This window comes from Theropithecus gelada, chromosome 17, assembly GCF_003255815.1.
Source record: "Theropithecus gelada isolate Dixy chromosome 17, Tgel_1.0, whole genome shotgun sequence".
Classification (NCBI taxonomy): domain Eukaryota; kingdom Metazoa; phylum Chordata; class Mammalia; order Primates; family Cercopithecidae; genus Theropithecus; species Theropithecus gelada.
The window spans coordinates 58,258,287-58,271,971 of NC_037685.1; the positions used below are offsets into that span (position 1 = coordinate 58,258,287).

The 13,685-nt window shown below is 37.3% G+C and overlaps 1 protein-coding gene across 4 annotated transcripts in view; it reads left to right on the forward strand.

Annotated features, from left to right (window-relative positions):
* Positions 1–13,685, forward strand: part of CDK8 (cyclin dependent kinase 8) — a 152,269-nt gene that overhangs the window by 77,761 nt on the left and 60,823 nt on the right. For all 4 annotated transcript variants that reach the window (XM_025364665.1, XM_025364666.1, XM_025364669.1 and 1 more), the window contains exon 2: positions 2,985–3,060. In XM_025364665.1, the coding sequence (XP_025220450.1) occupies positions 2,985–3,060 (76 nt within the window). The remainder of the gene's footprint in view (positions 1–2,984; positions 3,061–13,685) is intronic.

The window sequence follows — 13,685 nt, forward strand, 5'->3', positions numbered from 1 at the left end:
GTACCAATGATGCTTTACTATATATGCTGTAAAACTGATGGTTATAAAACAAATTTTTTTCCAGAAAAATAATGTTGTAATTGTGATTTCTTTTCCCAAGTAAGGATTTGGTATAAAATATGTTGTAAAAACAAAGATAAAGCAATGTTACGTTTTAGTAATAATTTAAAATAACAAAGTATTAAATTGACTTAAATTAATTGATTTTATAAAGGCTTAATTTGTTCACTTAAACTATCTCGCTACTGAAGTCTCCAGTCCTATCACCTCTGCCCTTCATATACTAAAAGTATATGACCTCATTGCCACTTTCAGAAAAAAAAAAAATGAACGTATCAAAATGGGAACTCCCCCAGCTTTTTGCCTCTGAACCAACTTCTTTCCATCTGTATTTGTTCCTTTATCTGTCCTTTCTTCCTATTACGATGGAATAGATGTTTCTCCTTCAAGCCAGAGAGCAAAGACCCTGAAAGCTTGTTCTCTGGATTTTTTTCCTCCTCTCCTGTATTATCAGCTCTTTTTCTCTGGGTTCTTTCTGTCAGTGCTTATCATACTCAAGTGTCTTCCATCTTAAGAAATAATAACTCTTTAACCTTGTGTATTACTACAGCACCTGCCTTGTTTTTCGCTTTCAAAGAATTGCTTACATATGTTGTCTTCGTTTACGTATGTCTCGTTCACCCCTCAGCCTTCTGCAATATAGACCCTGCCACCACATTGCTGCAACTATTTTTGCCTACTCCACTATCCATTGTTGACTTAAGTGTTGCTAAATTCGGTAGATACTTTTCAATTCTTAACTTACTAGACCTATACTATTTGCTATTCTGCCCATTTAGAAAATCTTTTTCTTGGCAGTCCTTCTCGTTGCTCTCATTGAACCTAATCCTATGGCTTCGATCACTGCATCATGCTGATTCCAGTAAATCTGTATCTTCAGCTTGCTCTTGAGCTTTAGTGTTTATTCCGCTTGCCAGCAGCTATGCCCACTTAGATGTCTCACTGGTCCCCAAAACTCAGAGAATGGAGCTATCACCAACCTGTTCCCTCAAAGCTTTTCCTCCTGCCTGGTTTTTTATTTCAGTGAATAATGCTGTCATTGCTTTGTTGCCTATGGAAGAAATCGTTGTCTTTAACTTCTTCCTTACCCACAATAGTCAATCATAAAGGACCCTACTTCTTATCTGTCTGTTCTCTATAGTAACCACCATTCTGCAGTAGCCATCATCATCTCTCATTGAATAATTTTAATACTAATTACTTGTAACTGTTCTCTCTGCCTCCTGTCCTTATTTACTCCCACTAAGCATTCACAAGGCAGCTGAAGATACATTTTTCCAGATAAAATATAATTGATATTCTGTTGCTTAATAACAACAACAAAAAACCTTTAAAGGAGCCCTTCTTGTTGTTCTTGGCATGAAAAGACTTTTGTGTTGTGGTTCCTGATTTTATCCCCAGCCTCATCTCCAGTTGTATACAATATCCAGTCTCCCTCAATTGCTTTTTCTCTTGCCTCATGTGACTGCCCCTCTCTTACCTCACACACACACACACATACACACACATATTATCAAGTGATCAAAGTGTGATCCTGGAACCCCTGGGTATCTATGATATCCTTTCAGAGGGTGTGTAAGGTCAACACTATTTTTGTAATAATACTATGATATTATTTGCTTTTTCATTCTCATTCTAATGAATGCCTAGTGGATTTCTTTCAGAGATGATCCAACATGTGACGATGCTATTCCATTGCTCTGGTGGCTGGCGGATATAAACTTATGTAGTTTTAGAAGTTCCCATTTTAAAGTTTGTATAGGGTATATATTGATAGATATAATAAACCAAAGCTCGTCAGGGTCCACAGTAATTTTCAAGAGAATAAAGGGATTCTGGGACCAAAAGGTTTGAGAACAGCCATTTAGGCCTCAGATGACATTTTCTCTGAGGAGTGTTTTTTTGTTTGTTTTTGTTTTTGTTTTTGTTTTTTTGGGAGAAGGAGTCTCGCTCTGTCACCCACGCTGGAGTGCAGTGGTGCGATCTCGGCTCACTGCAAGCTCCACCTCCCGGGTTCATGCCATTCTCCTGCGCCAGCCTCCTGAGTAGCTGGGACTACAGGCACCCGCCACCACGCCTGGCTATTTTTTTTGTACTTTTAATAGAGAAAAGGTTTCATCATGTTAGCTAGGATGATCTCGATCTCCTGACCTCGTGATCCGCCTGCCTCGGCTTCCCAAAGTCCTGGGATTACAAGTGTGAGCCACCGCACTGGCCTCTGAGGAGTCTTTACTTGGGTCCTCCACCAAGTCTCCTTTGAGTAACCTTTTCTGTTGCACTTGCCATATCATAGCACTTATCATATTGTATTATGATGGGTTACTTGTCTTTTTAAGCCAGTAGACACAGAAAACTCTCTAAAAGAAGGAACCTGTTGTATCCTCAGTACCTAGCACAGTTCTGGGTACGTAGTAAGTGTTCAGTAAACACATGTTGTACGAGTGTCTTTGAAAGTCTTTGGAGATGACCTAAATTATTTATTATCAAATATGATTGACATGTTTTAAATTGTAACCATTTTGTGCCTTAGGGACACATTCATTTCTTAAGTTTTCTGACCCATTAATATCTGAATAGGTTTTAGAAAGCAGGTTTTATTTTATATATGTGTGTTATATTCATATATTAGAGCAGAAGGAATTTATTAGTGGGAGTCAGAAGCTCTATATCTTAATCTGTGTCTTCCACAAGTAACTGTGGAGCCTTGGAAAAGTCTTTTTATTCCTTTGAAGCTAACTTCCCTCATCAAATAATGGGACTGGACTAAGTTGTCTAAAAAGTTTTTCCTTATACTACATTGTATGATTATATTGAATGATGTCAAATGTGTATCGAATGTGATTTATATTTATTTATATTTTACTTTATAAAAATGCACATAAATATAGATTTATCTATATATTAAAATAACTTTGTTTTTACAGGAAGGATGATAAAGACTATGCTTTAAAACAAATAGAAGGAACTGGGATCTCTATGTCGGCATGTAGAGAAATAGCAGTAAGTGAAGTTCTTTTTATCATTATTATCAACTGACTTATGAGTACCAACTATATAAGGCTCTGTATTGTATTTGTCATATTAATTGAAAATTAGTGAATATTTTTTATATCAACTATAGGAAAATATATTAAGGAGAAGTAAAGGGAACATGTAGTTCTATGTAAACTCTTTATTTGGGGTAAAGTAAATTTCAGTTGTTTATATAAATACATATTTTCCCAATAGCTGTCACTGATAGTAAAGGGTCCAGTTATTTCATTGAGAGCAGTAAAAGTGGCATGTTAGTCCATATAAAATTAATATTTTTATTTTGATAGAATGAAACTTATGTCATTAATTATGTCAAATTAAAATGAGGTTGTAGTATTTGCTTTTCATTGCTTGTATCTGTTCATTTGAGTATGTAAATATTCATAATACCCTTTTATTTTTGAAGCATAGTTTTCCATATTGTGATTAGAATCTCATTTTTATTCCAAAGGGAAGTAGTCGTTGGGTTAATGCGTTAATAATTATCCATACATTTAAACTGAGCATTACTTGTTGAGATTTTACTTCAGTTTTTACTGTTATAAAACTGTGGGTCCAAATGTGTCTTTTCTGGCTTTACACGGAATGTTCTAGAATATATATTATAATCTTTGCTTTTGTTGCTCTCAGCCCTTCTATTATATTTACCCATAATAGTCTGTTACGACCTGGAAATGTTAAACCATTTTGCAAGTTTACTAGATTCTGTACCAGTGAGTCTTCAACTCAAGTAGGTAAAAATAATTTACACTGTGTTGAGGAAAAAGACTCATAAATCTAAGAACAGCTTGTCAAGTACTGTGATAGAAGTATATGGGAATGGAGAAGGGTGTACATCTAAACTAAAGTAGAAAAACAAGGAAAGTTCCAGGTTTGGGAACGCATGTAACAATTACCTTCCTGAGGGAAGAATAGGGGTGAGATGGAGGATATTGTTTTTTTTTTTTGAGATGGAGTCTCGCTCTGCCGCCCAGGCTGGAGCGCAGTGGCCAGATCTCAGCTCACTGCAAGCTCCACCTCCCAGGTTTACGCCATTCTCCTGCCTCAGCCTCCCAAGTAGCTGGGACTACAGGCGCCCGCCACCTCGCCCGGCTAGTTTTTTGTATTTTTTAGTAGAGACGGGGTTTCACCAGATTAGCCAGGATGGTCTCGATCTCCTGACCTCGTGATCCACCCGTCTCGGCCTCCCAAAGTGCTGGGATTACAGGCTTGAGCCACCACGCCCGGCCTGGAGGATATTGTTAACCAAAGGTAGACCATGCTGGAAGATGTAGTTCTTTTAATTGATACGTTTTTTATACTTTTCGATCTTGAGACCAGGTATCTGTGTGTTAACTGTCAGTTATTCAACATCTATTCTGTATATACTCGTCAGTTTTAAAGAGTTAAAAGCCATTGAACTATGGTCAGTGGTGTTAGAAGTCAGGATGTTGATACCCTTGGAGGGAATACAGAGCTTCAGGGTGCTAGTAATGTTCTTTGATCTTGCTCTGGGTCTAGTTACACGGGTTATATATGTGACAGTTCATTGAGCTGCGTACTTATTGTTCACATGCTTTTCTCTTGTTTATTAGTCTTTAACAAAATGTTTTTTATTAAAAAAAACACAAAACTCAGTTCAGAAACAGATATTATCTTTGCATATATCATGATAACTATAAATGCACTTAAATACAGAAAGAAGTATGAAAACCTACTTTTAATGTACTTGATCATGGTTCTTCAATCTGAGATGAGCAGAAATGTTTAATTTTTATGAAGTTCTTACTAATTTTTCCTTTTATGGCTATTTTCTTTTTTTTTTTTTTTGAGACGGAGTCTTGCTCTGTGCCCCAGGCTGGAGTGCAGTGGCGCGATCTCGGCTCACTGCAAGCTCCGCCCCGCCGGGTTCACGCCATTCTCCTGCCTCAGCCTCCCAAGTAGCTGGGACTACAGGCGCCCACCACCTCGCCCGGCTAATTTTCTTGTATTTTTAGTAGAGACGGGGTTTCACCGTGTTAGCCAGGATGGTCTCGATCTCCTGACCTCGTGATCCGCCCGTCTCGGCCTCCCAAAGTGCTGGGATTACAGGCTTGAGCCACCGCGCCCGGCCCTTTTATGGCTATTTTCTGTATGTGGCTGAAGAAATCTTTACCCACTGATTGTGGAAATATTTCCCAATATTTTCTTCTAAAAGCTTTATAGTTTTTAAATTTCTAGTTTATGATATACTCAATTATTTTTTCTTTGTGGTATGATATAGAGTTTGAATTCCCCCTCCTATATGAATGTACAGTTGTAGCATCATTTTTGGAAAACATCCTTTGCCATAGAAGTCCTTTGGCACCTTTGCAAAAAAAGAAAGTATACATTTGGACTCTGTTTCGTTCCATTGTTCTCTCTGTACAGCCTTATACCAATAGATTACTCTCCCTTTCTAGCAAGACTTGAAGCCAGGTGGTATAAGGCCACCAGCTTTATTCTTTGTCAGAATTGTTTGGGGTATTTTAGGTTCTTTAGCATTATCATATAAATTTTTACATCTGCTAATTAGTTGGGTTTTTTTTTTTCAATGCTTGTTGAGATTATAATTTGGATCAATTCAAAGAATAATAGTATTGAGACTTTCAAGCCAGCAGAAAGATATACTTTCCATTTTATTTATTGTTTATTTATTTACTTTAAAAATATATATATATATATATGGTGTAGTATATATCCTGAGACATTTCTAAATTCACTGGTAGGTTTTTGGTGATTCCTTGGGATTTTTTCTACATAATCATGTCATTTATTAATAGGGATACTTTTACTTTTTTCTCTATTTCTGCTTTTGTTTCTTTTTTTTCTCTTACTGAATTGGTTAGGCCATCTCACACAATGTTGAATAGAGGTGAGAGCAGGTGTCTTTGATTTATTCCCAACTGTGAGGAAAATGTTTCCACTTTCACTGTTCAGTATAATGATAGCTGCGCGTTTTTTCATAGGTGCTATTAATCAAGTTTAGGAAGTTGTATTGCTAGTTTCCTAAGAATTTTTTCATAAATGATATTGAATTTTATCAAATGCTTTTTTTCTACATGGATAAAAACAACCATATAATTCTTCTCTTATTCTGTTAATTTGGTACAAAATATTTTGTTTTCTGTGTGAAATTTTCCTTTTATCTATGAGTTATTTAGAATTATATTGCTTAATTTTTAAACATGTGAGGTATTTCTAGATAACTTACTGTTACTGATCTAATTTATTTTCCTTGTCGTCAGAGAAAAGAGACCTTGTATTTTAGAGATACATACTGAAATATTTATAGGTAAAATGATACAATAACTGGAATTTACTTCAACATAATCCAGGGTTGGCTGGGAGGGGTGGATATTAGTATAAGTAAGTTAAGTTTGGCTGTGAGTGGCTGATGGTACATAGAGGTTTGTTTTAATATTCTGTTTTATTTAGTTTGAAAATTTGTATAACAAAAAGTTAAGAATGAAATAATTCCCATTTTTTCTGGCAAGGTTTTATCAGGCCTTCCTCTTTCCATTTTTTAATTCTTCCTCGAAAAAGTCCTGTGTCCCCAGCATTCACCTCCATTAACTCTCTATGATTACACCTGGTTTGTTTCTTTAATATAACACTCATTACAAATCTAATTACGAGGGGTTCTTTTTATCTGTGTGCCTGGTTACTTTGTTATCTGTTCCCCCAACCCTCTAGACTGCAACACATTTCTTCCTCAGTGTGTGCTAGGTGTGCTGTATAGTCCTTGCTCTGTAAGTAAGTGTAGAAGGGAGGGGAAGAGGAAGGAGCTCTGAGAACTTCTTCTAAAAGCAAAGAGCATTGCATATCTTCATCTTCATTTTTTTGTAAGTGGTTTGTCTTACACGTTGTCAAAATTTCCTATGAGCCATAATTCCATTAGTGTAGGCATTTTTCAAACTGCACATGGGGGGATCATCAGTATTCCACAAGGCTGCCTTATAGTTGCAATGGGGAAGCAGAGGTAAAGCTCTGGACTTTACTTTTCTACTCACCTCTACTTTAACCTAAGCATACCTCAGTTTTTTTTTCTTTTTTGAGACAGAGTCTTGCTCTGTGGCCCTGGCTGGAGTGCAATGGCACGATCTCGACTCACTGCAACCTCCACCTCCCGGGTTCAAGTGATTGTCCTGCCTCAGTCTCCTGAGTAGCTGGGATTACAGGTGCACGCCATCACGCCCAGCTAATGTTTATATTTTTAGTAGAGACGGGGTTTCACCATGTTGATCAGGCTGGTTTCAAACTCCTGACCTTGTAATCCACACACTTTGGCCTCCCAAAGTTCTGGGGTTACAGGCATGAGCTACCGTGCCTGACCAAGCATACCTCAGTTTTTATCAATTTGCAAGAATTTGGTTGAAAAAGGCTTCACAGGTTTAACTATATTTAAATAATTTTGGAATTGTTTTCCTTAGTTTTTTTAACAGTGATTTCAAGTCAACTGTCACCATACTCGTTATAAATTTAGAATTTATTTTTATCTTTGCTATATTATGAAATTTTAATGTTAGAATGCAATATAGTTTTGTGAATATTAGGCTTTTTAAACCCATTTTCTCACCATTGTGATATTTATTGAGAAGACACAGTTTGAAGTATTAATTTATTTTTTATATATTTATACTGTAGAAGTTCAAATTAAATGTGATATTGTATTTAAATTTATGGTGAATTACATAGTCAAAACGGTAATCTTAGAACTCAGAAAATAAGATTTTTTTTTCTCCTAGCAGAATTGGGAAAACATAGATGGTTTCTGTGATGGAAACTATTACATGAGTATTTTTAAACCTTTTGTTGTCTTTTTTTTTTTTTTTTTTTTTTTTTTTTTGAGACGGAGTCTCGCTCTGTCACCAGGCTGGAGTGCAGTGGCGCAATCTCGGCTTACTGCAACCTCTGCTTCCTGGGTTCAAGCGATTCTTCTGCCTCAGCCTCCCAAGTAGCTGGGACTACAGGCACTCGCCACCATACCCAGCTAATTTTTGTATTTTTAGTAGAGACGGAGTTTCAACATGTTGGCCAGGATGGTCTCTTGACCTCATGATCCGCCCACCTTAGCCTCCCAAAGTGCTGGGATTACAGGTGGGAGCCACCGTGCCTGGCTGTTTTCAAAATATTTTAACACAAAATCTTCGAAAAGGCAAAAAATAACTTCTACAGTATTAAAAACTAGGATCTACATGCTCTGGGCTCCAAATAGGGTCATGTAGTGCTGAAGTTCTTTTCGTCACCAGGGAAAGCCTGCATACTCTGTCAGCATCAGAGCATCAAGCACACAGGAATGCATGAGGAGTAACAACCTCGCTAGACTCCTTGGGCTCCTACCCTGGCTCTGCCACTTTACTAGCTTGTGGGACCCAAAACAAGTTATTTAATTTCTTTGTGTTTCAGTTTCCCCATTTGTAAAATGGGACAGTGCCTGGCATGTAGTAGGCATTAAGTAAATATTAGCCTTGCTAAGTGCAGCACAGCTCCCAGGTCTTTTGGAATTTCTTCAGTATAAATATTTACTTCAAGGTAATTGTCCACTGAGATAGTTCCATCACCAATCCTCAGTGGCTATTCTCTTTTAATCCCAAAGTGACCTGTCTCCTAATGTGTCTCCCTAAAAACAACAACAACAAAACACCACCAACAACAAAGGTGTTTTACTTATTCAGTAGTAATAATTACTTACTGTACTGGTTTGCTTTATTTGCCCTAACAAAATGCTACAGGCTGGGTGGCTTAAACAGCAGTTTGTTTTCTTATAGTTGCGGAGGCTAGGAGCCTAATATCGAGGTGCTGCCAGGGTTAGTTTCCTCTGAGGCCTCTTTCTTTGGCTTGCAGATACCCTCCTTCTTCCTGTCTCATCAGATGATCATTTCAGAGGCACTCCTGGTGTCTCTCTGTATGTCCTCATCATCTCTTCTTGGGAGGACGCCAGTCAGATTCGATTAGGGCCCACTCTAAAGACCTCATTTTAACCTAATTGTTCTTAAAAGGCCTTATCTCCAAATACAGTCATGTGTCACTTAATTAGCGGGATATGCTCTGAAAAAATGCGTCATTAGACGATTTCATTGTTCTGCCATCACAGAGTGTACTTACACTAGCCCAGATGGTAGAACCTAAACACACCAGGCTGTGTGTAGCCTATTGCTTCTAGGCTACAAACCTATGCAGCATGTTGCTATACCGAATACTATAGGCAACTGTAACACAATGCTAAATATTTGTATATCTGAGCATATTAAATAGAAAAGGTATGGTAAATATATGGAATAAACATAGACAAGGTACAGTAAAAATAAATGATTTTTTAAAAATGGCTATTCTGCCTATGGAGTAGCCATTCTTTATTCCTTTACTCTCTTAATAAACTTTATGGACTCACCCCAAATTCTTTCTTGTTCAAGCCCGCCCCCTCCCCAAAACAAAGATAAAAAATGGTACACCTATATGTATAGGGCTCTTAGCATGAATGGGGCTTGCAGGTCTGGACCTTGCTCAGGGCGTCAGTGAGTAGTGAGTGAATGTGAAGGCCTAGGACGTTAGTGTACGCTACTGTAGACTATAAGCACTGTACACTTAGGCTACATACAGGCTACATTCAGTTTATAAAACATAATTTACTTTCTTCAATGAACCTTAGTTTACTGTAACTTTTTTACGTTATGAACTTTTTTACTATTGTAAAAACTTAAAATACACATTGTACACCTGTACAAAAATATTTTTATTCTTATTCTATAAGCTTTTTTCTGTTTTTAAAAATTGTTTTTTACTTTTTCAGCTTTTAGGTTCGGGGGCACATATGTAGGTTTGTTACATGGGTAAATTGCATGTGACTGAGGTTTGGTGTGTGAATGATCTCATCACCCAGATACAGAGCATAGTTACCTGATAGTTTTTCACCCCTTCCCTCACCTCACCCTCCCTCCTCTAGTAGTTCCCGGTATTTCTTGTTGCCATCTTTATGTCCATGTTTATCCAATGTTTAGCACCTACTTTTAAGTGAGAACATGTGGTATTTGGTTTTCTGTTCCTGTGTTAATTTATTTAGGGTAATGGCCACCAGCTGCATCCATGTCGCTGCAAAAGACATTTTATTCTTTTTAATGGCTGTGTAGCATTCCATGGTGTATATGTACCACATTTTCTTTGTCCAGTCCACTGTTGCTGGGCATCTAGGTTGACTTCATGCTACTATGAATAGTGCTGCAATGAACATACAAATGCGTGTTTCTTTTTGTAAACTAAGACACATTTACATTAGCCTAGGTCTACACAGGTTTAGGATCATGAATATCATTGTCTTCCACCTCCACATTTTATCCCACTAGAAAGTCTTCAGGGAGGCCAGGCATGGTGGCTTATGCCTGTAATCACAACATTTTTGGGAGGCCAGGGTGGACATACAGATCACTGGAGGCCAGGAGTTCAAGACTAGCCTAGCCAACATGGCGAAACCTTGTTTCTACCAAAAAAAATACAAAAATTAGCTGGGTGTGGTGGTGCATGCCTGTCGTCCCAGCTGCCTGGGAGGCTGAGACATGAGAATTGCTGGAATCTGGGAGATGGAGGTTGCAGTGAGCCAAAGTCATGCCACTGCACTTCAGCCTGGGCACTATGAGACTGTCTCAAAAAAAAAATTCTTTGGGGCAAAACTCACGTAGAGCTGCCTCTCCTAGGATAACAGTACCTTTCAGACTACCTCCTGAAGGATCTGCCTGAGGATGTTTTACAGTTAACTTAAAAAAATAAGTCGAGGGAGTACACTCTAAAATAATGATAAAAAGCGTAATGTAATAAAAACATAGCCAGTTATAGAGGCATTTATTATCAAACATTGTGTGCTGCATATAATGATATTTGCTAGACTTGTCTGATACTGGCAGCGTGATACATGTATGTATACCAGCATCACCACACACACGTGAGTAATGCACATTGTGCTACAACATTATGAAGGTTGTGTATCACTAGGTGATAGGAATTTTTCAACTGCATTATAATCTTATATATGCTGTTATTGACTGTGACATCATCATGCAGCATGTGACTGTACAGTCACATTCCAAGGTACTGGGGTTAGGGCTTCAGCATAGGAATTTTGGGGGAACACAATTCAGTCCATAACACTGTTACTCACTACTCTGGCAGCAGTTCCTTACTCAGGATGAAGTCTTTACTCTCAGAGATTTGTCGTCTGGTTAATCAGATAGATGAATTTTTAAAAATTGATATTTAATGATGTAGATTGGCTTTTGTTTTTTTATATTGAGATGGAGCCTCACTCTGTCATCCAAGCTAGAGTGCCTTGGTGTGATCTCAGCTCACTGCAACCTCCACCTCCCAGGCTCAAGCGATTCTCCTGCCTCGCCCTCCCAAGTAGCTGGGATTACAGGTGTGTGCCACCACGCCCAACAGATTTTTTGTATTTTTAGTAGAGATGGGGTTTCACCATGTTGGCCAGGCTGGTCTTGAATCCCTGACCTCAGTGATCTACCTGCCTCTGCCTCCCAAATGTTGGGATTATAGGCGTGAGCCACCGTGCCTGGCCACTAATTTTTATATTTTTAGTAAAATTTAGTAAATTTTAGTAAAACAAAGTAGATTGGTTTTATAAAGAAAGCAGGGATATTAGTTTATAGATCAGAAGCCAAAGAGTGGGTTGTGTGTCCTTCTTTAGTTGTACATTTTGTTAATTTACACAATCATTTATTCATGTGTTTATCAAATAGTTAATAAGGGCCTCTGCAGTACCAGGCATTATGCTAGGAGCTGGCCATGCAGCCATGAGAATAAATACGTAGTGCCTGCCATTGTCAAGTTTGCCACCTGGTATATATTTAAGACATTTATGTCTCTGGGTTGTAAAGACACATAATCCAGACATAATCCATTCCTCTAGGATGTTAGCTCTTGGGAGGTATTGCTATTAGACCATAGTAGTTGCAAGTACTGGCTTTGTGTTTTAAAAGTTAATTTATTAATTGCTGATTCTACCACTTCCTAGGAATGTAACATTGAGCAAATTATTTAACCTCCTTAAACCCCTGTTTTCTCAGTTGTAAAATAGGGGTTATATAAATATTTCATAGGGCTAATTCATGATTAAATGAGATAATACATGTCACATGCCTAGTACCATACTTGGCATCTGGGAGAAGTGCTTAATCGAATTGTTGCTGCAGTTTTTTGAATACAGGAGTGAAATGAAACCTTTCATTGGAGGTAAAATTCAGGAGACACTAAGAATAACTTTATATGTAGGTTTCTAATAATTGTGGAGATCTTTTGCCAACGCTTTGGAATGTGTTGGTTTTTTATAATTTACACCCTGCCAGTTACTAGAAAGAATTTGAAATAGCTGTCTAGCTTAAGAGTGTGTTCCAATTTTGAGATAATAGAAAAACAGTGAACTAGAATTAAGACTACCTTAGCACGAGCTTTGGCTTTTTGAGCCAGCTGGGAGATCCAGGATTACCACAAAGTCTAGACTTTCCCTGTCAGATTATTTGTGTTGTTTATTAATTAGGGAATGGTCAATTTTAGATACTAGCATTTAGGTTTCTGAGGATTGGTATATAATTGCTAAAGTCTTATAAGTTTGAAAATTATATTCTGAAAGCAGAAATAATATAACCTGAACTTAATCTTGCTTCTGAATAAAATAATTATCACACCAGAGAATAATCTTTAATATGTGACTGAATATTTAATTGATTTATGGTCTTTGCTGAAGTTCATTTCAAAGCCCCCAATATAGTGTTTAACTTCACATTTACATTGATTCTTATTTTTGTGGCAGTGTTCTCACAAAAAGCACTGAAGTTACAAGTTTTAACATCTTGATTTTCTCACCTGGCTGTCCAGTATTTGAAGCACATTTGGAAGGCGCTGTTGAAACATGTTTTAACTGATAAAGACAGTATCGGGCTTCATGAGAGGCTTTTTGTTGTTGTTGTTTTCGTTTTTGCTTGGCAGGGTTAGGGGTACTTTTTGACTGGATGGATTGTTAGGCCACTTTGGTTATCATAAGATAAGAAGATAAAATATTTTAAAGAAAATAACATCCTTTTATGAGATGAGAAAGCACAAACTCATGAAAATATGCTCTCCTTGGATACTTCTCTCTGTTTAAATTCTTTGTTATTTTATGAAAAGTTACAAAATTTTAATCAACTTTACTATGTAATTTAAATGCCTGAAATTAGGTACTGTACCTCATAGGGTTGCAGAAGTTAATTTTCGTATGATAATTGATGTTAATGAATGTTGCATCTTCTAATGTTGCAAATACTTTGATATTTTCTAAAAAGGATTACGAACTACAGATTTGTTTCAAGTTCAATTGTTATGTGATGTCAAAGCCTAGACAACTTGCAGAATGGGAGAAAGTTTTATAAATCATATTTGATAAGGGGTTAGTATCTAGACTATGTAAAGAACTCCTACAACTCAGCAGCAACAACAAAACAACCTGATTCAAAAATGGGCAAAAGACTTATTAAATAGATGTTTCTCCAAAGACGATCTACAAATGGTCAGTAAGCACATGAAAAGATGTTCAACACCATTATTGACTAGGG